Source organism: Kogia breviceps, chromosome 4 (genome assembly GCF_026419965.1).
Source record: "Kogia breviceps isolate mKogBre1 chromosome 4, mKogBre1 haplotype 1, whole genome shotgun sequence".
Taxonomy (NCBI): domain Eukaryota; kingdom Metazoa; phylum Chordata; class Mammalia; order Artiodactyla; family Physeteridae; genus Kogia; species Kogia breviceps.
In genome coordinates this window covers 35379575-35406950 of record NC_081313.1, presented here as the reverse complement: position 1 = coordinate 35406950, position 27376 = coordinate 35379575, and the positions used below count along the sequence as shown (strand labels likewise).

The window sequence follows — 27376 nt, the reverse complement described above, 5'->3', positions numbered from 1 at the left end:
GAAGTGGCCACACAGCGAAAGAGGGTTGACACAGCTCCCATCAACTCACGCTTCTTACTGAGCCGCTCCAGCCTCTGGATAAAAAAGGTTTCCGTGTCCTTGGGAGACAGCGACCCAGTAATCTTCCTAACAGAACGGGGTTTTCTAGCAAACCACAGTGACGGCTCCTTCAGGTGAGTCTGGCAGGGTTTAGGCTCTGCAGAAATAATCGCTAATGCCACCCTCAGTGAGGAGTCCTTGCATATATTAGGCCCTGTTCCTTTGGTGCCACTTAGGCAGTGGACCCCTAATTTCCTGTGTACTCCGCAGCTATGACTCTCTGCCTAATGGTAGGTGCCAAATATTTTTCCAGTCTACAAACAAGGAAGTAATGCGATTCACCGAATACTGAAGCATAGTGATGATTTGTTGAAGTTCAAATCCTTCATTCTACAGAGGAAGAAATCGAAGTCGGAGAGGTCAATTAACTTAACAAGGGCCACACAGCTAGTTAATGGCAGAGCCATGATTAGGGGCCCTAAGTCACAGCTCAGTGAACACTCTTTCCTCCTCCTCCTGTTGAGGCATCCTCAGTTCATGATTACCAGGGTGTATTTACAAAATCGAAAGAGCTGAGGAGAAAAATAACCTAAGTTTAAAACCCTTTTACGGTAGAAATTAGGGTATCCAAAGATTCCTTTTTTCACTACTTTCCAGGAACTGTGACACTTTCACAAAGAGTAACCAATTAAATCCTCACAATAACCTTTTTAGTTAGGTGCTCTTATTACCATCCCTGTTTTGATAGATGAGGAAACTGAGGCCCAGAGACGTTATTTGACTTGCTCAAGGTCACACAGCTGTCCAGTGCTGGAGCTGGGATTCAAACCTGGCAGTCTGACTGGAGTCTGCAGCTCTTCCTTACCACCCTCTGCTGCCTCTTTGTATGATGATTAAAGGGACCAGAACAGGAAAGACAAGAAATAAAACCTTGGACAGCTCCACAGACTGACCATTGAGATTGGCAGGAAAACCAAGAGAACCTAGAATAATTGCTTCCTTGTTTTGTAAGAGTGGTCATCTACCTGTGTAGGATAAAGGTTCTCTGTGAGAAAAGTGTGACTTTAAAGGGAGGACTTCTCCTCAAAAGACAAAAGGACTTTTTTTTTAAAGGAGTAATCTTAATACATGCCGTCAGTCTCTCTAAAACAATAAAATACAGGATAAATCATTGCATATTTTAAAAATATAAAATACTCCTTGAATCCTACAACATGACAATACACAGAACAGGATTTCATAAAGAAACTGCCTAGATACCAAGAGCCTCAAACTCCCAACCTGACATGTACTCTGTCATAGGCCCTCCCACCGTGTACCTATAGAGCACCGGAGGGCAAAGCCGATGCTCGATTCTAGAGAATTAAGAAGTTACTGAAAACTTTAGGCTACCATAGAAAAGGAAAACTTAAAACTCAGCATCAGAAACCACTTCTCTTAAAGTCCATTGGCCAGATTCCATTCCAGGAGCCCCCTATACCCCAATTTCTCTTGCAGACATGCTGCTAGGGCCTGCTCCCTTTCAAATCATAAACCCTTCCTTCCCTTCCCTTGGGAGTCCCAGGATACCCAGCCATACAGGGCTAACCTCATGGTTCAATTCCCTTCACTTGAAAAAAGCGTTGTTTTTCTCCTAGAAAGGGCCATTCAACAATAGGTTGATTACAATGTAACAGTAATATATAGAGGTTAAAATTTCTTGTTTTGAATAGTATGGGGAAATATTTTCAACATGTTAAGTGAAAGCAAAAGTTACAAAACACAATGACCCAAATTTGTGATATATATAACTAGAAGAACTACACCAGACATTGGAAATGGTTTTGGTTACGTGGCAGAATCTCAGGTGATTTAAATGATCTTAATACTTTCCAGCGTTGTTTGCATTTTCTACAATGGGTGTATATGTCAGAAAAAAATTTTAATGTCAGAAAAATATTATTTTCCAAAAGAATTGATGACGGGCTTCCCTGGTGGCGCAGTGGTTGAGAATCCGCCTGCCGATGCAGGAGACACGGGTTCGTGCCCTGGTCCGGGAAGATCCCACATGCCGTGGAGCAACTAAGCCCGTGAGCCATGGCCGCTGGGCCTGCGCGTCCGGAGCCTGTGCTCCGCAATGGGAGAGGCCACAACAGTGAGAGGCCCGCATACCGCAAAAAAAAAAAAAAAAAAAAAAAAAAAAAAAAAAAAAAAGAATTGATGAAACTGTAAGACCTATAAAGACAGTATAGACAGTTTCATGTTATTGCAGAGCTCATTCAAATTTAGTTTGCTAAACCCTGCTCTCTGTGTTGGTGGAAATGAAGTCAAATACATTCGTAGGAACAACTGACTCTAATGCAGGAGGTCCTTGTTCTATACTTTGAGTAACATTGACAGTGGCTAAAAGTTTAGATTTTTGAGTCATAAAGCTACACCTTGACTCCTAGCTCTGTTACTTACTACTTATATGACACTCTGGTTTCAAGCACCTTCTATTCTGTTTCCTCACCTGTAATCTGGGAGTTGTGAGAATTGAGACAAAGTTTCTGGAAAACAGTAAACTAGGTTTTCTTAATCTGGAGTCCATGGGCTCAGGTGGTAGGCAGGAGGATTCCCCATTTACAATGTATCTGTCTACTCCTTTCATCACAGTCTCTAAGTAGTTGGGGCCCAAACGTCAGAACCTCCTCTAATAAATGCCTAATAAATGGTAGCTATTATTTTTATTTCAGGTTTTGAGGGATCTTTCCACCTTTAGTGCTGTTCTAGGGCATATACTGACATTCTACTCTAATTTTCTGGTCATTAAGTTACCTGATACATAGCATCCCTATTGAATGTGAACCTGGGCTATTCATGGGGTTTTCCTACCGCCACTCTCCTTCCTCTCTCCTGGTAGGGATATTTGACATATCTTGGGAGCCGACACAGAGCAAAAGTTTTCTAAGACTGTATATTGCTGTAGAGTTGAACCTGTAACTCAAAAGGTATATCCTGTTCCAGGAAAATTTGTTTTATTTATGCTGTTAAGGTTCTGTGTGCTACCTGAGTCTGAGACTTCATGTCTTACAGACAATTCAGAAACATTCTCCGACAATATCTCTTTGAAAATGATCCCTGTCCCATGTTTACCTTTCTTTCAGGTTTTCCAATTGAACATTATGTGTGTCAGACCCCCTCATTCTATCTCATGCCTTTTTTCGTATTTTCCAGATTTTTACCTTCTGTTTACCTTCTTTCACATTCTGGGTAATTTCTTTAGCTCTATCTTCTATTTCACAAATTCTCTCTGTGCTGTAATTAATCAGCTGTTTAATCTGCACACTGACTTTATAAGCCTTGACAATGCAAATATAATTAGAAAATCAAATTGAATCACTGACAATTAGTATTTATTAAAATCCATTTTTCCTTAATTTTATAGGAAACTTTAAAGGACTAGTAGTAAAGAAACATTTATCTGAGGTTTATCCATATATTCTGCTTCCCTTCTTATTTCGTTAAATTCAAGCAAAATTAAACCAAAAGAATTAAGACTAGCATGGCAATTCCGTTTTTAAAAGTTCTCTCTCTCTCGTGCATATGTATATGGACAGATATTCATGTAATGTTAACAATAGTTATTTCCGATTAATGGGTCTTGGAGTAATTTTTGACTTTCTTATTTTTCTAAAATAGGTGAATCTTCTACTTGAGCAAGTATAATTTAACAACAACAACAAAGGAGAAAAAGTTATAAATTTCAGCAGCTGAGTGAGGTGCCACTACTTCTGCCAGCTTAAATTCTATTGATATACTGGGTACTTTAATTCACTTTAGACTTTCCTGCCTCATCATTTAGTCATTAATGTTCAATATTGAGCTTTCTTCCTAAAGGTAAAGTACAACAGAGAAAAGAGAGGGAGAGAGGTGGGGGGGAGAGGGGGAGAGAAGAAACCCCAAATTGTGATCTTGAGACATTTTCATATAAAAAGTTTTCATTATAAAAGTAATTTTCAGGGCTTCCCTGGTGGCGCAGTGGTTGAGAGTCCGCCTGCCGATGCAGGAGACACGGGTTCGTGCCCTGGTCCGGGAAGATCCCACGTGCCGCGGAGCAACTAAGCCCGTGAGCCATGGCCGCTGCGCCTGCGCGTCCGGAGCCTGTGCTCCGCAACGGGAGAGGCCACAACAGTGAGAGGCCCGCATACCGCAAAAAAAAAAAAAAAAAAAAAAAAAAAAAAAAAAAAAGTAATTTTCATTAAAAAATTTGAGTTGCTGATTCCCACTATAGTAGCAACTATACTCCAAACTTTTCTTGACTATGTAGCCAAGTATAGCAATAAGTGTGATATTCTCTTATAATCAACACTTGGGTATTATTTACAGATGGACAGTGAACAGATGAAGGCTCTGGGCCCATTGATCCTGTAGTGAAATTATCTCATGAAAAGTTGTCAGAATCAAATAGTAACTTTTGTTTGATTTTTGTCTTTTGTTCTTCATAAGCACCATTTCAACTGGACTAGGGTTCTGAACCCCTATTATTCCCTCCATAGTGTTTCACAGCTGTATCTAATTGATAACTATTATTTCAGGGGACACAGTTACTGCTCCAATATGGGTGGTCTACCAAACCCCCAACCAGTTAATGATCTAGCTCTTCTCTTAGGTGAATTCATACATTGACATTTGCTCCTCAGCAGATAATTAGCTGTCGTTTTGTCTCTAAAGTATATTTGAGTTACCCAGTGGAAGCAAAATTATTCAATTATTGTGATTTTTCCAGTTTGTAATTTCTTATAGTATTCTCTAACATTTCATTTCTTTGTGGCATTTTCATTTCAGAAACATTATAAAGGCAATTCATTACTGAGAATACGTAGAATGCTCTTGAAACAAAAAAATCCAAGACTGTTGTCTTAGTCCAGTCCATTACATGAATAGTAAACATGAACAACAGGTAACAAGATATTTTGAGTAGCACCTGACTATGCTACAAAGAAAGAAGAGACCCTTAAAACAAGTTAGTGCCACTGGCTAGTCATTTGTGCTTCCTTTAAGTACTCTGTGTCAGCCATTCTCCAGGTGTGGTTCCAGGACAAAATCCAGTGTATTATCTGGAAAGGTTAGGAATGCAAATTGTGTCCTAACCCAGACCAATTTGTGCGTTTTAACAAAATGCTGATGCACGCTCTTGTTGCAGAACCATTGCCTAGATGGTGTGGCCTCAAGGCAAGGAGACTGGCAAGGAGCTACCAAAAGGCAATTTGCTCCGAGTGTTTTGCCACCTTTTCTGATCTCCTGTTCCCCCACCCCAACCCCATCAAGGGCTGATGTAAATACAAATGGAAAATGGGTGTTTTACTTATGCTCTGTGCAATCCAATATTGTCAGCCACAAAGAGATCTCATACAGAGGTAACTGTATTTTAGTGATTAAGGGTGTAGTCTGTGGAGTCTAACTCCCTGGTTTCAAATATTGGCTCCACTTTCTACCAGCTATTTCTCATCTCCTCCTCTTAGTTTCCTCTATTTGTAAAATGATAGCTAATAATGTTAATTACCTCATGAGGTCATTGAGATGATTAAATGTGAAGTGCTTGGCATATAATAAGTGATTCATAAATGATGCTATTCTGTTACAAGATTTTTCTCTCCTAGGCCGTATTTTGGTACAAATATCAAGGTGGGCATCACTTCAGTTGTATAATTATGTGTCATATTTAGTGTCATTATTAGGTTGTGGGAAAGTTGAGAAAAAAATTATGAATTCACATGCTGCCTTCCTACATACCATGTCAACAGGATTAATGAAGTAACATTTATAGAACATGGTGTAGTTTTAAGATATCCTGTAAATTCAGCATACATTTATGATAATGACAGCCTCTACATTTATGGTTTTAAAGCAATACACTTCTAGGCCTCCAAATATAATGGATCTCAGTAATTGGTGGTGATAGTTTTAATTCCTCTGCTCCTCACTTGAATCCTTTATGACAAATCTTTAAGAGCCATGGCACAGCTCGGCACATTACACACGAAAAACATTCAGCTTCGGTTTCTCTCTCCTGATATAACAAACACAGTGGTCAGTGTTAATAAATTCAAAGCTATTATGTTACCTCCAACAAAATCAGGCTAAACTTTTTAAGAGGTCATTTACTTGTAATTTTACATGACAGTTATAAAACTGTTTCCATGTGGACACTTTAAAGACCGTTTGGTCTTTAATTGTTCATTTGTTTGTTTAGAACAATCAACCCATGTTGAAGATGTGCATTAAAATCCACTTGACTTACTGGTTGACACTTTTTATCTACATCTAGGCCTCAGTCAATACTGTTTGCTTATTCAAAGTATAAAGTGGGTAGTCTAGAAGACTCTCATGCACAGTGGTTGAGAGTCTGCCTGCCGATGCAGGGGACACGGGTTCGTGCCCCCGTCCGGGAAGATCCCACATGCCACGGAGCAGCTGGGCCCGTGAGGCATGGCCGCTGAGCCTGCGCGTCCGGAGCCTGTGCTCCACAACGGGAGAGGCCACAACAGTGAGAAGCCCGCGTACCGCAAAAAAAAAAAAAAAAAAAAAACGGAAAGGACTTACCTTTCCATGAAAATAATTCTACTTTCAACAGTAGGATGAGGATGGCAGCCTTTTAAAATGGTAAGACTGTAAGATCCCTCTGTTTTTGTACATATCCAAAAGACTTCTAGATTTTAAATGTATTGACATTAGGGTTCAGTTAATTTTCCTTTGAATCTCAGATGATACATACAATATAATAAGAAAATATGTATTCATTCTTTGTCCCTGGTTCCTGGCACTAAGCTCCTAGAACCATTGCAATTTCCTGAGTTATGTCTTTTGTTATTCCTAACAAGCCCATGCCTGAGTTTATGTAATGAGGTGACTCTAGGCTCTGGTCACCAGAGGAATCAACCATACGAATTAGAGGGCTAGAACTATCAGCCCCACCCCCAAGATCTCCAGGGAAGTAGGAGGGGCTGGAGAGAGTTCAATAATCAATGGACGATAACTTAATCATGTCTAGGTAATGAAACTTAAGTAAACAATGTTAAAGGAGCATCTGGGTAAACACATCCACGTGCTGGGACGGTGGAGCACCAGGACAGGGCAGGCAAGTGCTGCACACTTCTCCCCCCACTTTGCACTATGCATGTCCTTCCTCCCAGCTGTTCCTGGTTTGTATCCTTTATAATAAAACTACACTCCTAAGTACAGTGCCTTCCTGAATTCTGGGTCATTCTAACACATTACTGAACCTGGGAGGGGGTGGGAACACCTAATTTGTAGTTGGCCAGGCAGAAGTGTGTGTACTCCGGGTACTATTGTCGGCTGGTGTCTGAAGTAGGGGCAACCTTGTGGTACTTCTAACTTCTGAAATCTACGTTAACTCTTGGTACTGTCAGAATTGAAGGAAACCCAGCTGGTGTCAGATAATCAAAGAACTGCTGTTGAACAGTGGAGTAGGGGAGATAGAAGAGACTCTCCTATCATTCTCCAGTGCTCCTGGGACTCCTATGATGACCAGTGTCTGGCACTATTGCCCAGGTGTCACACTGTAGACCTAGCTAGAAACTCCACTAGGAGTAAAGTGAGAGGAACAAAATATCCAGTTCAGTACTTCAATATACATCATGGTTTTTAACAGCTGTTACCGTAAAATGCTTTATGAACTGCAAAGTCCTAGTCAACCTAAGGTTTACCACCAGTGGGTAGCTTTCTCTCTTCTGCAATCAAATTTACTGGCATTTGGAGCACACTGATACAGCCTTCACACCTTTTGGGAAAAATAAAATGAACTATACCTGTCCCTCAAACCTGTTCTGAATGGCCTTGCCAAATCTAAAAACTCAAATGATAATTTTAATGCTTTGCTGTGCCTTTGTCCCTGGATCTCTACCTTGTGGTCAGGGCTCTTGAAAGATTATGTTTAAAAATAAACCTTGTTTCATACCTTGGCTTAAGGGCACAGCATGAGCTATTTTCAGCATTCAAAATTCACTAGATACTAACTAGTAATTTATATACTTGAGACCACTGTATCTGTCAGGAATTTAAACATTTCTTTAAACTATAACTCAGGAACGTGGACATCTTAAGGCAAACTGAAAAATTCAGTATGATATAATTCTATCATTAGTATTTTCTGACTTCAAAAAAGGAATGTATATATATAGTTTTTAAATATATATATATAAAAATATAAGCTTTGTAGCAGATACCCAACTGCCAAAGAGAAAAGACTTGGAAATGTTCATACACTTTGATCCTAAAATAAAAACAACCTTCTAATTCCTATTATCTTTAAATCCATGACTTCTCCAGTTGTGGGAAGCCATCCTCTTCAGTATATTTCATAAATGTGATACCATTTAACATCAGCATTACTAAAAGTCATGTTGAATTGATCTTTTAAATTTAACACACTAGTAAGTAGAGAAAGTATTTTTAAAATAGGCTGTACTAAAATTCCATTGGCTATTGTGTTCCACCATATAGAAGAGCAAATATCAACCTCTTCCTCCTTCCTTTCTTTTGAACTGATTTTTGGGGACTGGAGATGTGTACTGAGAATTTTATATCTCAATTCGTGTATCAGTCATGTTAATACAGATGAGAAGACATCTCTGACCACAAACCAACTTCCACACTGGTAAGGTGAAAAAAGAGTCGTGAACACATAATTTTAAAGTTTACTTTAAAAATGTAAATATCTCCCAATATTTAACAGGTAAAGAAAATAGCATATTGGTGTATGTGGTTGTTATATTTTATTTTCCAAGTAATACTGATTAAAAATATTTACACACCTACTTTTAAGTCCACAGTTTAGCACTCTTATTTGTATGGCTTTAAAAGTTATAGCACAAGATCTTTACATTAAGGATTGGGGAAAATGATTCATTCAAAACAAAGCCTGATATATTATATACATGTTTTTCTCTGTACTTTATTTTAAATACATTAATTTTTAAGTGATGCTCATCTTTTTTTCATCTGGTGGTAAAATACTAGTGCAACTTTTCATCAAAATAAAGTTTACCACAGATATAAGTGAATTTTCCCAATTAAAAATGGCCTTTCAGCTGCCATTAAATGAAATTTCTCAGTCTAACTGAAGTGAAAAAGAACTGGTAGCTGTCATTGTAAGGAAAATATAGAGTGCTATAGCATGACCTACATTGCTCCTTGCAACACAAACTCTGAAAGAACCAGAGGCGCTTTACAGAAGTTTCGTTGAGTTTGAAAAGGCACATGGGTGTGGTTGGTTTTTAAACATTCTAGAAATTTGCCGCCACCACCACCGTTTCTGTTGCAGAGATGACATCTGTGACTGTCAGGGTAGACAAGAGTGTTGTTCAAGCTAAAGAAAGCCAGAAGCCAAAATTTAACTGCACAGTAATAATGCACGTTTCTTCATGCAGCCTTGTGTTTCCTATATATATTCAAATGTTCTAACATGCATTAGAATACATAAACTTGTATTCTAATGATTTTACGTTTGATTTTACAATATGGGGGAAAAAAAACTTGAGGAAGGACATGACTGGGCAAAGACAGAAGGGAGAACCCTTACCACAATGAAAATAGATACATTCGTACCCAACTATATAATAAGAATATAATCCATTTCAGTTTTCCAGAAATATACTTCTCAAAGCTTCCCATTCACTTCTAGGAAAGATCCCTCCTCTGTGGCATCAAGTGGGGGAAAATCAGTTTGTTTCAATAGAAACAGTTCAGCACAACAGGAAAGAGCTTAACTTTGGTCCACATGTCTGTTAGCTTAAGGACAGTCACACTGCCCATCATCAGTTCAAAAACTCAACACATAAATTTAAAAATATATTCATTTGTTATTTCATTCTAAAACTGGCATAGGTGTTCTGTTCTCATTTCCTGGCTTTTCGGCTTGGGAATCCACTGTTGATTTGGTCTCTAAACCCTCAGCATCTTCGTGATGTTCTCTGGCCGCCTCAGGAGCATCTGCTTGGGTAGGCTCTCTCTCCTCTTGGTTCATGATTTCAGGGGTCACTTGATCCAAGTCTGCTTCTAGAAGCTCAGTTTGTACTTCCATTGGCATCTGATTTACCCGTTCAACGTGCAGCTCCTCTACATGGACTTCGGTACCTTCTTCAGTCTGAATTCGACCCACTTCTAGATAACTTACCTGGACCTGTTCTGGAAGCTCATTCATATGTGAATCGTGCACTTGGCTGTCCTGGAGCAGATCTGGGTGAACCTGTTCCACAGTCACTTGTGCTGAATCCACCTGAACCTGAAGCAATGGTAACACGTGCACCTTCCCAACTTGTTCTATAATAGTCATTGATGTCACAGGTTCAGTTTGCAAACGTGTTTCTACTGAAAGAACTTCTTCAGTTACTAGACGCTCTGAAATATTATGAGCATCACTGAGATGCCTCCTTAATTCATTTCCTTGCATAAACCACAAGTCACACAAAGTACAATGGTTGGGTTTATCTCCAGTGTGTATTACCAAGTGATCTTTGAACTGGTCCCAGCTGTTAAACACACTATTACAGACCTGAAATAACCAAACATTTGGTGTTAACACTTATATTCAAACTGAAGGAAATATGGATGCATTTATTCTCTGTGAGAAAAAAGTTGAGGATTTTTCTGAAAATGTTATAAATATGACATCTGTAACAGAGTCTAAGGGAATTTCACAATTCTTTTGTTTATTTGATCTTTTACCTGATTAGCTAACAACTTAAATCCTTTGGGGGAAACATTTTAATATTGCCTATATTAAAGGACCATAAAGTAACACTATTATAATTTCTTCCATGATATCAACATTAAGAACAATTTCACCATGTGGGATAAATACACACTAATCATGGAAGAAGAGCCAATTATAGCTGGTCTGCCTCCTCCACCCCATGCCTGAATTCTAATGATTGTTCTATGGTTAAGAATAACCATAGTTTCAGACTATGTTACTTAGGACATAATTTTATTGACATTGGTATCATCTAGGGTTGGGTAAAAACAACAACTACTACTACTATTCCCCCTTATGAAAGCAAGACAATGATGTTCTTTACTCTCATTTCTTTCTAAACTTGTCAGCTCTATACCCTTGCTCTAGGTCTGTCACCCTTCACTTCTAATGATTTCAAACGCAGACTCCTTTGTTAAGGACGGAGTATACCCACACATACCTGACATTCATAAAGCTTCTTTCTTCCCTTTTTTGCCCCCACTCCAGTTTGGCATGCAGTCAGGTGACATTTGAGGGTGCTATTTCTAGCAAATCGTTCATGACAATTTGGACATTCAAAAGGTTTTTCACCTGTTAGAATAGAAAAAAATCATATTGACAAATTAAGAAAAACAGAAAATGCAAAAAGTATTTTCTTTGTGGTTAATTCTAATAGCATCTTCTTTTTTTTTGGCGGTACGCGGGCCTCTCGCTGTTGTGGTCTCTCCCGTTGTGGACATGCAGGCTCAGCGGCCATGGCTCATGGGCCCAGCCGCTCCGCAGCATGTGGGATCTTCCCGGACCGGGGCACGAACGCGTGTCCCGAACCCGCGTCCCCTGCATCGGCAGGTGGACTCTCAACCACTGCACCACCAGGGAAGCCCTCTAATAGCACCTTCTTGAAAGAAGGATCAGAATTTATAACTCAGATGTTTCCACCACATCCAAAAGACTATTCTAAGAGGTGGAAATAGTAAATTTTTAATGATTCTTATAAATTGTATCTGTGCTCTGGCAAAGAAATAAAATTTGGATCTGAATGTTGTTCCATGTTTTTGCATTCCTTAAAAAATTGTATATTTTCCCTTAGATAAAAATCAAGGTCAATTTCCTTTTTGGGGACATGCACCCCTCTCCATTCCACAAGCATGTTTTCAGCAATTATTGTGTTGCCAGGCCATGTACTAGGTAATGAAGATAAACTGTCCTTGTTTTTAAAAACTTCATGTCATAGGCCAGAGTATTTCAGGAAGGTGAAATACATGAACATAACCAAATGCAGTGCGCCACAGGAGGCCTGTTACAGAGAAGAGGGCAACGGGAAATGGGACTGCAGCAGTACAGAGGAGGAGGGCGATGAGTTCTGCCTGGAAGGGAATGCGAGGAGGACAGGAAAGAAGTAGGTTATTCTGGGCAGAGGCACAGAAGTGTAAAACAGCATGGCAGGTGAGGAGTAAGGAGGGAGGTGTCATACTGACTCCCAGATCTCTGGCTTAGAATACCAACCAGAATAAAGAACAGAGAAGTCCAAGTAGGTTTGGAGTGGGATGTGCTAGGGAAGATTATAAATTCTTTTTTGAGTCGGTGAGTCTGAGGTACTCAGAGCAAAGTGGAAAATCTGGTAGACAGCTACATAGACAAATCTGGAGCTAAACAGAGGGCGGACTGACATACAGATACAGAATCCAATAAAATATCCAGTTAAAACAGCAGGTAGCTGAAGCAAGCAAAGAAAACAAAGTAGAAGGAAAGAACACTGAGGAAAATTAAGGAAGAAATTTCAGGATGAGGAGGTAATAGCACCAAACGGAACAGAAAGATCAGGTAGGGTAACAAGAGGGGACTGGAATAACAGTAGCAAAACACTGTGAGTGGTATGGTGGAGTCAGAAGCCACACGACAGTGGGATAAGGGAGCATGAGTGAGGCAAGTTAATGGAAACTGTCAGTACAGAAATTCTTTCAAGAAGGCTTGGAAGTAAAGAGGAGACGTGGCTAGAGGGGGACATGTCAATAAGAGGTTCTCTAAGCCAGAAGAGAGTCATTACTTATTTGCTGAAGGAGAAGGAACCAGTGGAGAAGGAGACAGTAGTAGGAATGACAGATGAAACGTAGTCTTGGAGGAGACATCAAGGTTTGGGATTCAGGATTGGCCTTGAAGAAAAGGGAAATATCTTTCTCTGTAATAAAAGAGAAGGAGACGAGGAACCACATAGTTTACCCCACAGCTAAGCTGGGGGGCAGGGAGTCAGATAGACATGTGACCTGCTGGGGTGGGGTATGGGCAGAGGTCTTGAGTGCTACACTGAAGGTCTAGAATGCCAATTAGTAAAGGAAGGATATAAATCAGACACCAAGAGGCCTAACTTAAGGTCTGATATGAATTTTCTCCAGCAGTGCTCAGCAGGGAGCAGAAGTAAATGACTGCAATAATTAATTCCAGGATGTAGGGTTCAAAAGCCAAAGGGAACAGGGCCTCGGTCCTCTGCCCGCACCCGCCGGCCCCCTGTTGACTGACCAGAGTCCGCAAATTCAACGCTCTGAGCCCGTTCGGACGGCCCCGACTCCCAGCTTTCTGTCCTTTGAAGACAACAAAGAATGATGTCCCTGCGTCAGTTTTTACTAGAGCCAATCACCTGTCATGCCTGGAACTGGGATCGCACCCAGACTGCCCTTAGCCCCAATGACCACGAAGTCCACATCTATGAGAAGAACGGGAGCCAGTGGGTGAAAGCTCGTGAACTCAAGGAGCACAACAGACACATCACAGGTATCGACTGGGCTCCCAAGAGTGACCGCATCGCCACTTGTGGGGCTGACCGTAATGCCTGTGTGTGGAGTCAGAAAGATGGTGTCTGGACGCCGACCCTGGTGATCCTGAGAATTAACCGTGCAGCCGCTTTTGTCAAGTGGTCCCCACTAGAGAACAAATTTGCTGTGGGCAGCAGAGCACGACTCATTTCTGTTTGTTACTTCGAGTCCGAAAATGACTGGTGGGTAAGCAAGCACATTAAAAAACCCACTCGCGCTCCACGGTCCTCAGCTTGGACTGACATCCCAACAACGTCCTGCTGGCAGCAGGATCCTGTGATTTCAAATGCAGAGTGTTTCCTGCCTACATTAAAGAAGTGGATGAGAAGCCAGCCAGTACACCTTGGGGCAGCAAGATGCCTTTTGGTCAGCTGATGTCAGAGTTTGGTGGCCGTGGCACTGGCGGCTGGGTGCACGGGGTCAGCTTCGCCGCCAGCGGGAGCCGCCTGTACTGGGTCAGCCACGACAGCACCATGTCCGTTACCCATGCCTCAAAAAGCATGCAGATCTCAACTCTGAAGACAGAGTTTCTGCCCCTCCCGAGTGTGCGCTTCGTCTTGGAGAAAAGCGTCGTGGCCGCTGGCCGTGACTGCTGCTGCATGCTCTATAGCTGCGCCGACCGCGGCTGCTTGACCTTTGTCTCCAAGCTAGACATCCCGAAACAGAGCATCCAGCGCAACATGTCGGCCATGGAGCGCTTCCGCAACATGGACAAGCGGGCCACGACCGAGGACCGCAACGCGGCCCTGAAGACGCTGCACCAGAACAGCGTCACTCAAGTGTCTATTTATGAGGTGGACAAGCAAGACTGTCGCAAATTTTGCACTACTGGCATCAATGGAGCCATGACCATTTGGGATTTCAAGACCTTAGAGTCTTCTATCCAGGGCCTTCGGATAATGTGAAGCTGAGCGAGCCGCCCAGATCCAGCATGAGGACGGACAGGCTGCGCCGGGCAGCTGCGCCATTTGCATGATGGGCAGGAGAGCCGGCCGCCAGGAAACACTGAAGACACATATGGCGCAAACCTTGCTGTGTGTTCTGTTTGAGGATAATTGGTGAAAGTGTTGGTTTTTTAAAAGCAGCAGTGATTTGGGTTTTGTTTTTTTGTTTTGCTATTTCATTCCATTCTTGACCAAAGCTTCTCTTTAAGTAGTTTATTATGGAAAACTGTCACACTAACTTAAAGGGGTTGGGGAGGTATGTAAATTGTCAGCTAAAAAATTAAATAAAAATACTGAATGTGGAAAAAAAAAGCCAAAGGGAATATGCTTAGAGTACAAGAAAAAGTGACTCAAGATATATACAATGAGGACAAGGTAACATCAGAAACGGGGCAATAAACTAGGTGGAAAGGGGTATGGAAAGACAGGAAGGCTAAATGAGGTAGTCTCCCACAGTCAAAGTTAGGAAAGCAGTGAGAATTCAAGAGACAGGATGATACTTGTAGAGAACAGGACTAAGATTTCAGAGGTGGAGCCTCAGTGATGATCTGGTCCTAGACATGACCCTCATACTCATGTGGAACGGACACAGTCAAGTAACTATGAGCTGTGTTTTATCCCTGACAAAACAATTATAGCTTATTTTTTACATAATTTTCATGAGATGAAAAAAATTAATTTGAGAGAGAAGACCTAATCACCTAGAATTATTGTTGGTATAGAAACTCTTTTACAACTCCCCAAACGTTGGGAGATACTGCTAACTAGAATAGTTTTGCTTTAATAGTGTTTAATTTTTCACTATAAATGAAGTCTACAGATAAAATTGCCATAACCTCTTTAAAGGGCAATTTGATAATATTTGCCAAGATTTAAAATGCACATATTCTGTGACTTGGCAATTCTGCTGTCAAAAATTAAGTTACTTGAACATGCACACAAAGATTATGTACAGGTGTGTTTATTGCATTGCAGTGTGTAACAGTAAGACAAGCAACAACCTAAAAGTGTATCAACAGGAGTGGTTAAGTAAATTATGGCATACCCATACACTGAAATACCATTAGGCACAGTGAAAAAAATTAAGTAGATTCATGAATGTTTCACACATTAAAAAGAGTTCAAGATAATTAAATGGCATAACACTGTATTGCATGCTCCTCGTTTGTTTGTTTCAAAAGTTCTGTGTGTGTCTGTTTATGGTTACTTGAAAATGCAAAGAATATATCTGGAAGGATAAATAAGAAAACGATGTCAGTAACTGCTTCTGGGGAGATCTATTTAAGTAGCAAAGAGATTCACTTTACAGTGCACATCATTTGAGCTTCTGCTATTTAAAAAATTAGTTTAATAAGCCCAATAAAATCTAGGAATTATAAGAGATTAATTATACTTTAGATGTGTAGAAAGTACAGTCTTACAAGTGCTTTTATAATTTTCTCTTATTTGTCACAACCCTGTAAAGTAGGCATCATTATTCTTATTTACACAGACAAGGAAAGAGGCCCAAAGATAAAGTTCATCAAGCTGACAAATGTCAGAACTGGAGCCTGGGAATTCCCTGGTGGTCCAGTGGTTAGGACTCAGCAATTTCACTGCCAGGGCCAGGGTTCAATCCCTGGTCAGGGAACTAAGATCCCGCGAGCTGCGCGGTGTGGCCAAAAACAAACAAACAAAAAAAACCTGGAGCCTGAATCTAATTATGGTTTCCAGACCCAGATTTTTTTCTACAATTCCACACTATCTCTGGGCAACTAGGGAACAATTATTTGAAAACATGGTTACAGGTCATCTTTGGATTCTTTCACATGTGGTGTCCCACAGGCATATCTGTCAATATATCTGCTCTCTCCCCCCACCCACAAATCTTACCCTTCTATATTTTTCTTTCTAAATTAATAAACTTCCAATCATGTAGCCACGCTAATCAGAAAGCTAGGAGTCACCTTCTCTTTTACCCCTACATCTCACCAATCACCAAACCCTGTTCATTCTGCCTACTTAATGTTAGTATCTCCAACCCTTTTTCACTATTACTGCCTTTATTCAATCCCCCATCCTTGTTTAGATTACTACAACAGCCTTCGAATCAGACTCAGTAGGCTTCACCCACTCCAATCTGTCCTGCCAGTTCTCTCTCTCTAAAGGATAAATTTAATCAGAAAACTCCCTGGCTTAAATTTCTTTAAAGTGACCCAGAGTCTTTCAAGATAAAAATCCAAACTCATTTAGAGCCCTTAAATGAAAATGACTACATGATCTTAGCCTCATCTCCCATCACTTTCTCTCTCGTCCTTGAACCACTGGGAGATCGTCCATGATGCCTAAGTGCACGCCACATGGTCAGCCCTCCAAACTCGTTAGCTGCATCTCCTGGCATTCAGACCCAATCCTCCAGTCATAACCACCTGCTAGCAAGTACTCCAAATGAGTGACTTATCTCTCCTCTATGTCTGTGTACACTTAATTTCTTTTGTCTGGAATGCTCATCTCCTGGCTAACTCCTTTTCCTTTGGGAGTCACAGGGTAAACCCTCTAGGAAGCCATCCTTGTCTCTTTCATCATAAACAGCACAGCAGGCATTCCCGTAAGATTTTCTGCTTACCTCTATCAGCACTTAGCTGATTGTGCCTGCTTGTCTCCCCTAATGTAACTTTGAACTCCTTGAAGGCAGGGACTCTAAAATTTATCTCCATGACCTAGCAGGCTGGCATTATCATCACTATTTTCCAAACAGAAACAAAGTAATTCAGGACAAGTAACAGCCAAAATTTTGCAAATCAAGCGTGGATTACTGTGCATGCTTTAAGAACATACAAGAAACCAAAGCACTAAACTAATGAAAGAATGCAAAATATGAAATTGAGGGTGGTGTATTATGTATATGTTGAGAGTAGGAAACAGGAACGGGACCATTTATCTTTACACTTAGTTTGTTATAAGTGAAAAATGCTCCACCCTTTATTAACACAAACACAATTAAAAACTGTTTACTTATGTTCCTCTTGAATTTACTAAATCACTGATCACATATGCTACTGTCTTGTCACTAATTCCTAGTACAATAATTGATCGAGGTTAAAAAAGACAAAGTTCAGTTTGCTCTACATACTAAACTGTTCCTTCAAAGGGCATCTGGTTCTGTAATTTGTAACAACTACTTAACTAAGGTACTTAAGTTATCTCACATCATTTTGAAGGGAAACAGACATAAAACATAATGTGGGGCTTCCCTGGTGGCGCAGTGGTTGAAAATCTGCCTGCCAATGCAGGGCACATGGGTTCAAGCCCTGGTCCAGGAAGATACCACATGCCACGGAGCAACTAAGCCCATGCACCACAACTACTGAGCCTGCAAGCCACTACTGAGCCTGTGTGCTGCAACTACTGAAGCCCGTGCGCCTAGAGCCCCTGCTCTGCAACAAGAGAAGCCACCGCAATGAGAAGCCCACGCACCGCAATGAAGAGTAGCCCCCGGCTCGCCACAACTAGAGAAGGACCGTGTGCAGCAATGAAGACCCAATGCAGCCAAAAATTGATAAAATAAATTTTTTAAAAAACATAATGTGATTTAGCTCTATACTTTTCTGTTCAATCCAAAATACAATGTGCAGGACTTGGAAAGCATATTTAAAAACTTCCAAAATGGTCTATGTTGTCCTATTTTCAAACAGGTAATGTTTTGGGTGAAAGAGACAATTGTTTCTACTTCCACACTGATAGGAAATAATATAAAAGTGATTATCTGTTGGGGTACTGGAAACTCCTATCCAAGTGTGCTAGTTACCAAGTAATATTTATTTACTAAGCTGTGCTGCAGGTACACCAATGCTTTTGCAAAACTAATCCGCAGTTACCACAAACATGTTCATCAGAAGACCATTAACATAGGTGCTTATTTGTTTTTTAAGGACCAAAAACTATACCTTTAGGCAGTTTCCAAATATACAACCGGTCTTTACATATAATGTTTGTAAAACCAGAAAGCATTTCCCCCAAAGATTTCATGAATGCCCATTAGTTACCCCAAATTAGTTACCTTAAAGCCTTCTAAATTCATAGTGAGCCTTTAAGTAAATTAGGAGATTCCCTTGCTGTTCACTTATTTATCCAGTTCCTGAGTATTACTACCAAGGGTTTGAATAGTGAGGGATCCCACACTATTTGAATCTATCTGTTTTCTCAGTTTCAAGGAGTATGCAGCAAGCAACTCCAGACAGCAAGGGATGTAAGAAAAAATTTCATCCAAAGTTCTCCAAACTCTAGCATCAAAGAGAAAGATTCTGAATAGTGTGGGATAACTATATTGTATTCACTGTATTAATAGTCTCAACAGCCTTAACCATCTCACATAGTAAGAACTTGGAAACAAGTGTCCAGAAGCCTGACACTTAGCACTCTGCAGCAACTGCTTTCCCCAAACTTTTGTCACAGTGGGTTTAGGGACTCCCCAAGAATTCCAAGTCATTCATGGTGGTAACTCCTGTGTATGGCACAGGAGACCTAGCAGGTGTGGGACCAAGGACAGGGAATCTGACAGGGAGAAAAATAGGCTCAGGGATGGATGCAGAACTATAAGGGCCAGAGGTTCTAAGGTAGACTCCCTGGACATCTCCCTCATGTCTAGGATGGCTCTTAGGAGAGTACAGAGACCTTACCCTTTTCATCTCCCTGGCTGTGCACCAGTCCTGACATGTTTGCCCTTGGAGAGACGAAGGAGATGGACAAATACTGCCTTCCTATCTGCCACGTCAAAACAGATAACCAAATGTATGCAAAGGTATAAACATATTTGGGATTGTTTGCAAATGTACCCATCTATGTAATGTGTTAAGTCAGGGAAAGTAAAAACAGTAACAGTGAAGTTTCACTGTAATTAAAAATCTCATAATCTATAACCCTTAATAAAGAATCACAAACCGTTTTATGTATTTTTTAAAAACATATAAAAGTTGGCAAGATGTAAGAATGAAAATTACTTTCAAAGTTAGTACTGACTTTGCTTTGAAAGCACAAATATTTCAACTAATATTATAAAAACACCGTGTGCTCAGCCGGCACATTAGGGAACACAGGAAGTGGTTCCTGTGGTGCTAATTAAAAAAAGAAAAAAGGATTTAGACACTTAGCTTCAAGTGAATGTGGAAAATCTATACTTTTAACATAAAGTATTTGCTAATTACCTGTATGCTTTCGAAGATGCTCTTTAAAATGTCCAAAGTGGTCAAACTGTTTCTCACAGTACTGACATATGTGAATTTTTTTCCCAGTTCTTTGCTTCTTACTGACTCCACCTTCTTCAAGGTGGTAACAATTGAGGTGCTGTTTCCATGCGCTCTCCCGAAGATACCTTTTATTGCATATTTCACACTTGAAACTCTCAGTGGAGTGTGATTTCATGTGTTCCTTAAAATGGTAAAACAATTTGAATGAACGGTTACATTTCTCACAATGGAACAAGTCCTTCACATGTGACAGCTGAAGTTCCACAATTTCAATACCTTCTACCTGTTTGCTTGTGGGGTCAGAGGCACAGCCATCTTCAACTTTAATCTGCCCTTTTCTATCACCTTGACGGTACTTGCTGGTGATATCTGCCAATAATGCCAGAGCGGAATCATCAGAGGAACCTGTGCTCTGAATATACTTTATGGACTGCCTGGCAGTTGCCACATCCTCTAACGTTTCAATGCCTTCATCTTCCACTTCGATTGTGCCTTCAGCAATCTCCACCTCTATTTCAACAGGTTCAGATTCTGCAGACGGCAATGACTCAGTGATAACATTTGAAGTTTCTGCAATCTTTCTTTTTTTTGCTTCACTTTTTCCTGTGGTAGTTTCCTCTAGTGGAGCTGAGTTTTCTTTGTTCCTGAAATACACAATGTATGGATTAAAAAAAATCTATAAGATCAATCAAAATCCTACCAGGCTTTTTGGAAGAATTGATAAACTGATAATAAAATTTGTATGGAAAGGCAGAAAACAAGACTGCAAGACTTATACTACCTGATTTCAAGACTTACTATAAAGCTACAAAATTAAGACAATGTGATATTGGTGAAAGGATACACATGGAGATTAAAGGAAGAGAATAAAGTCCAGAAATAGATCTACATATATATAGTCAACTGACTTCTGAAAAAAGGTTCCAAAGTAATTTAATGGAGAAAATATAAAACAGTGGTGTTGGAACAACTGGTATCTATATGGGAAAAATAAACCTTGACCCTTACTCTCATATTATACACAAAAAAATTAAAAATGGATCATAGACTTACAATGTAAGAATTAAAACTATTACACTTCTAGAAGAAAACAGGATAAAAATCTTTGCAACATTGAAAGATTTCTTAAATAGCACACAGAAAGCAGAGACCTTCAGCAAACATTGATAAAATGGATTTCATCAAATTAAAAACTTGGTCCTTTGAAATACAGTTAACAGAAAGGCAAGCCATAGACCAGGAGAAAATATTTGTAAACATATATCTGTCAAAGGTCTTATATAGAGAATACAAAAAGAATTCGTACAATTCAATGAACTCAACGGCTTAAGACAACTGTTGGGAGACAATTCCCCATGAGTCCCTTGTGTTTCTGCATATCTTGTGAATTGACAGCTTTGGTTCTAGACTAGTTTTCAAGGATGTTTGAGGAAGAGCCAACAGCTTGGGAAGATAGAGAGGCTCCCACTAGAGAACAGGACACCTTTACTTACTGTCCAATATAATAATGTCCCCCACTGTGGGATAAAGGTCAGGCAGGTTTGTTTGCAGCCCATTCTAAAAGATTTTGGTTTCCTAAGCTAGAGATCCTTTAGCTGTGATGAAAAACGACCACATGCAGAGCATTCACCTGGGCCACTCTATGTTACCCCTGTGGGACTTGAGGAAGGGAAAAGTGGCACAAATAGAAAACTCATGCTGCCTGCTGTGCAGAGAATAATAAAGTCCTTCTTTCTGACCTACGAGTCCTGTTATCTTCTATCAGCATCCATGAAACCATGGCAGGATAATTTCTTGGCTTGCAAGTAGGATAAAAACTCAGATCCCTCACAGATCTTGCCAAAGTTTGGCAACCAAGAACAGGATGCTGAAAAAGACAAGGCTTTCTGGAACAGGAAGGATGAGACCTCACAGAGCAGATGGAATTTGAGGAAGTCTACTAGAGCTGGCAGTAAACCTGTTTACCAAATTGTATGGTCAACTGGGCAATAAATGGTCCTCTACTTATTTGCCTATTGCTCTGAGTTCAACTGTGTGCCCCTAAAAGATATGATGAAGTCCTGACCTCTGATACCTGTGAATGCGACCTTATTTTAGAATTGTCTTTGCAAATGCAATCAAGTTAAGATGAGGTCATTAGAGCAGGCCCTACTCTAACTAAGTCTTTATAAGAAGAGGGACACGTGGACCCAAAGAAGAGAAGGCCATATGAAAACACTGAAGGAAGACGGCAACATGAAGATACAGGTAGAGATTGGAGGTATGCTGCCACAAGCCAAGGAACACCTGGGGCTACCAGAAACTAGAAAGGGCAAGGAAGGATTCTCCCCTAGAGGCTTTTGAGGGAACATGGCCCTACCAACACTTTGATTTACGACTTCTAGCCTCGAGAACTGTGACACAATACATTCGTGTTGTTTTAAGACATGCAATTCATGGTACTTTGTTATGGTAGCCCCAGGAAATGAAAACACCTATTAATGAGGAAAAACTGAGAAGGTGGTTACAGGATGAGTACTGGGCAGTAAGTTTAAGGACAGCTGCTGGAATGGTGTCCCAGTTGCTGCAAACTTGCTAGGAGTGGGGGAGGCAGCGGAGGACTTCCCTGCCAATTGGGTGGTCATCCTGGAGTCTGCCCATAGTAACAATTAACACTAAGATTCAAAGGGAGTAGGAGGGTGGAGACAGGAGGTTCTTCCCCTTTATAGACAAGTTACTGTCACATGTACCTAAACCAAGTGTGCCAGGAGGGAAATTCCCCACTGCTATGAGCAGAAACCAGTTGAGTCATTAGAACTTTGGCTGGTCCACATGGGAGATGAGGGGGCAACATAATGCTTGTAGAGCAAGGAAGAACTGCCACACCTGGGCCACCTCAGGGCTCGGCTCCTCCTGCAGTTTGTCATGTCCACCTGAGATCTATTTGGAGGTGACTGTAAAAGGTTTGAGTTTTTTTTTGCAGCGGGTCCTGGCTGCCATAAGGGTGCTGTGGATGCTCTTGGAGAGACTTCTCTGAAGCAAATTCCTACGACGAGGCATTGACTAGTAAGAGTCTTCCTGCCCAACTGGATTTATAATGCTGATGAAGATGAGTCACTGGGGAATGAAAAAAGGATCCAAAGTAATATAAAATTCTCTGGTCAGGCCTGCTGAAAAGCCCCCTTGTATGTTAGACCAGGAAAAAGTGAAAGAGATGTTATCATGACAGTGGGGCAGCAAATGTCCAAGATTAAGCTACACTCTTGAAAAAAAGCCACCACTGCGGAAGTCAAGTCTGAGTCAGCTAAAAGGCATAAACCACATGGCCCCAACTAGAAATCAATGTGGATGGGGCTACTGAATCAAGGGGTCCCCCAAACTGACACTGACAGTGTCAGTAGTGATGACTTTGCTGCCTGATAGAGGGCTTTGAGTGGGCTGAAAACACTGGAGGTTTGTTTGGCTGAGCCACATGCAGCTCCAGTGCTGCTTGAAACAAAAATGTGCCTTGCTCACTGGCAGAGAATCACTTTCTCCCTCCACACCACTTCCCCCACTTCTACCTTTCCGTGGCCTCTATCTTGACCTCACCAGCTTGGAGAAAGATAATTAGGGCTGAAGCCAAGGTCTCCTTGTTCCCAAGGGTAAACAGTGAACACACCATATATGCATCCAAGTATGCTGAGGAAAACTCAAGAATGGGAGAGACTCAAACTTCCATGGCTCTGTTTTACCCAGCAGGTGTCCAACTCACCATCCCACCTGGTTCCACAGAGACGAGGCACTTGCATTCAACTGATGGGGCTTGGGCAAGGTTCACAGCAGGAAAGGGAGGCTGTCCTGACCCTGTGGGTGGGCCTGATTCTACATGCTGTTGTTGCTTTGACATCTGAATGCACAGCAGGGACTGGTATGGCATGTGCATTTACCACTTCTCATCCCATAAGTACCAGAGATGGAACATCCCAATTGAGAAGAGCCAGATGTAGAGAAGAGCTACTGGAACAAACTCCCCTAACGTTAGCCACCAGGAGCTGCAAGTGTCTTACCTATCTTTTGATATCTAAAACTTGTACTAGACTGTTGACATCCTGCTGACTGGCAAGCCAGAAGTCTCAGTCTCAAAGGCCCTGACCGTAGTGTTATGACACCTCTACCAGCAGAGGTTGCTGATAGATCCCAACGAAATTCAGAGGACTGCTCACCAGGTCAAGTTCCTTGGGACTAGACAGGCAGATTCACAGCACTCAATCCCCGCCGCTGCCACGGTAAGAGAGAAACTGGATTTTCACCTCCTCCCTCTTCCCACCAAAGATGAAGCCCAGCATCTTACTGGGTGTTTTAGGTCCTACAGACAACATGTGCCGCACCTGCGCATTCTTTCTTCGTTCTATCAATCTGCAAAACAGCGTCTTTTAAGTGGGGCTCCAACCAACAGGCTGCATTGGAAGTTTCCATCAAGCTGTGGCACAATCTCTACCTATGGGCCCCAAAACCCTAACGACCTCTTTGAGCTGTAAGTCTCTGAGACTGACGCTTTTTGCAGATTAGAGCTTCTGGCAAAGGGAGGTCGTCTCCACCCCAAGGTATTCCCTGGATTTTGGACTTGCCAATTCCCTAACATGGCTACTAGGTACACTCCCTTTGACAAGAAAGGATTAGCTTGCTATTGGACTCTTGTTAAAAGTGATGCCTGATCCATGGAAACTTTGAGGCTCTCTAGCCTGATACTGCCGTTTGGGAGTGTGTTAACTAAGACTTCATGACTAGCAAGGTAAGATGTGCCCAACAAGTCTCACTGGTCATAAAGAAATAGTGACAGTCAAGAAAGCGGTTGGTCTTTCGGCTTTACATGAGAAAATGGTAGCTCCCCCACGCTGCTGCCCAAAGAAAGCCACTAGATCGATGGGGTCTTTGATTCACTAATGGTTTGGCTAAGCTGAAGGCCGATGGTATTCACTGGGCTGCTGCGGATGCTCAGCCTTAGCACCAACTTTGCAAAACCAAAAGTGGACATGGCTGCTCTGCTCAGAAGGCAGAACTCAAGGCTGTCCTCGTCGCTCTGGACGACACTCTCCACTATGAGACTTGTTGTATTTTTACTGACTCTTGGGCTGCTGCAATGGCCTAGCTGTCTGGGAGACCTGGAAGTCTTGGACACCCATCTTTCCACAACTGTGGAAACGAAGAGCAGCTATTGATTCAACTCTCTGGATAACTGATTAGACGCTCATGGTAAAAGCCTGTTCTCTGATACCAACTGGAATCAAGTTGCTCATCAACCTACACTGCCCAGACTTCCATCGCTGCCACCTAGGCCCAACATTATTCTGAACATGGTGACACATCCACCATCAGAGACTGAGCAGAAAGTCAAAGACCCTAGGCTTCTGATGGAGAAGTTGCTACCGCATGTCAGACTTGTGACACCTGCCAAAGTCGGCCTGTTTGTCTCATGGTGAATGAGGCCAAGTCATACAGGGCATTGTGTCCAACTGTTCCTGGCAGACTGACTACACTAGACCTTTCACCCCATCTCAGGGCTATCCCTGATGCCTCACAACTACTGACACTTTTTCAAGTTACGCTGTTGCTGTTCCAGTCTGAGCAGTTGGTTCTGGCCATACCAGATGGCTCTTGAAACTAAGCTGTGTCATATGTTTAGCTTTCTGGACCATCTGCAGTCTGATAATGATGCACCAAAAGCTATTCAATTGGCTGTTAGTCAAGGTATTGTTAAAACTTCCAAGCTCGCTGCCATCCACAGATATTGATATTGCAGAGAATTACAATAGTTTCCTCAATTACTGACTCAAAAAGATTTCAGACTCTACTTCCCTCACTTCCTCTTTGTCCAAACGTCCTATTAAGGCAGTGTGGTCATCAAACTCAGCTCTCCCCAGAAAAGGACCATCTGTTTTTAGCTGCCTCCTGGGTAATGATCAAGCCTAATGGGGTGGGAAGTTACATAAACCGAAATGGAAGTTCAGGATCTGTCCCGACCATTCTCAGACACGATCTTTTTCCTTCTGCCTAATGGCAACCCTGGGACAGCCTGGTTGGCACCACTTTCAGGTGACAGCCTGGTCAAAAGTGGGCCTAGTAGATAAAAACCTAGTTAAGTTCAACCATCTGGATTCTCTTATTGAATGGACATCATCTTAGATCCTAAGAATAATGACCACTTGGTTGAATGCACTGCTTGCCAAGCACAATCAGATTGGCCCTTGGGAGCCAAAGTGGGAAACACAACGGGTCTCTTAAGTTTTATAAAACATTCTTGTCCCTGACCATTACAGGTGAAAGGTCTGGGTAAGAGCAGGAGATGCTGGAAAAGGGATTAAGTTACAGCCACTAGAATGGGATACACTGATTTTGTGGAGGTGGAGGGAGAACCACCACCTGGAACCTGGAGAGAGAACCTCTTAGACTCCAGGAGGTATGGGGGAAGAAGGGACATCAAAAATCTTTGTTCTTCAGAACCACTCTTAGAGCCTTCCTCAGGTAGGAAGAGGCTCTCATGCAGCTCTCCCCAACTGTTGCAACGTGCTGGATCTCCCATCCCACGCCAGAGGGCTGACAACTGGATCACCATCTCCCTTAACTTTACCGAGAAATATTTTGCAAACAGCAGGGGATGGCCAAGCGTCCTGCATGCCCCATGCAAAACACAAGATGTTGGCCCACTACCATTCCCAAAGCTGAGGCTCGGTTCGCGAGGTGGCTGGCTGCCATCCAGCTGGCATCCAGGTGCTCAGGATAAACAGAACAGACCGAACTGGTTGCCCTCAGACAGTCAGTCCAAAAACAAGGCCTAGACCCAATCATTCCGAGCTGGGAAAGAGGGAGACCACGTTGGTGACAATGTCAACCTGTGCCCCTGACTGATGAAGGTCCCCCTTTGGGGGCACAAACAACTATACTTCCTGTATGGAAGCCAGGTACTAACTTCCTTCCCTCCCAAAAATATGCCTTGCAACTCTGAGGTGGGAAGAAGGGACCATCCAGTGTTTAGGGAAACACCACTGATAGATCACTTTAGTTCTCAGATGACCATGGAGGTCTCTCCAAAATGAGGCTACCCTTGGCACTTCCCTGGCAATCCACTGGTTAAGACTCCACACTTCCAATGCAGGGGGCACGGGTTCAATCCCTGGTCGGGTAGCTAAGATCCCACATGCCGCCTGGGTGGCCAAAAGAAGAAAAGTGAGGCTACCCTTGGTTACTTGGGGGAGCGTCCTGGAGGAATAACTGACGTATTTATGCAAGCCCTACGGGCAGTTTTCTCTACAATGGGAGTCATCCAAATAAAAAGGTGGTACAAAATTTGTGCCTGACTCAAGACAATGTGATCAATGACACCACTTGGGCTCTGGGAGGTATTCATGTCAGCCTCAAATCACTGGCCAGGGTTATTACGGAGGCTAGACGTGCCCTAGACTTCCTCCCTGTGGACCAATGCTCAGACTGTGCAATTGCTAAAACATCTTGCTATACTTAGATTAATGCTTAGGGCTAAGTGGAAAAGTCAATACATAAACTAAAGGAAAAAGCCACCTTGCTTTCTAGGGATTTGTTCAGTTGGTTGAGTGCAGGACCTTAGTGGGGGTAGGTGCACACTTAAGCTTAGCACTGCAGAGTGGCCACATCCTGCTACTTGGA

The 27376-nt window shown here is 41.8% G+C and overlaps 1 protein-coding gene and 1 pseudogene across 15 annotated transcripts in view; one reads left to right on the top strand and one right to left on the bottom strand.

The window, feature by feature from the left end:
* Window positions 1-5: 5 nt before the first annotated feature.
* LOC131754856 (actin-related protein 2/3 complex subunit 1A pseudogene) lies at window positions 6-14734 on the top strand (annotated as a pseudogene).
* The window catches only part of ZNF131 (zinc finger protein 131), a 32115-nt gene continuing 13440 nt past the window's right edge, over window positions 8702-27376 (bottom strand). For 5 of the 15 annotated variants that reach the window (XM_067030942.1, XM_067030943.1, XM_067030946.1 and 2 more), the window contains exons 5-8: window positions 20019-20379; window positions 19694-19916; window positions 11217-11347; window positions 8703-10573 (exon numbers count right to left, since the gene is read on the bottom strand). In XM_067030942.1, coding sequence (XP_066887043.1) covers window positions 9887-10573; window positions 11217-11347; window positions 19694-19916; window positions 20019-20379 — 1402 coding nt within the window. In that variant the 3' untranslated portion in view covers window positions 8703-9886. Of the gene's footprint in view, window positions 10574-11216; window positions 11348-19693; window positions 20380-27376 lie in introns of those variants that run through there. The other 10 variants (XM_059060890.2, XM_059060892.2, XM_067030939.1 and 7 more) reach the window with 4 other exon arrangements.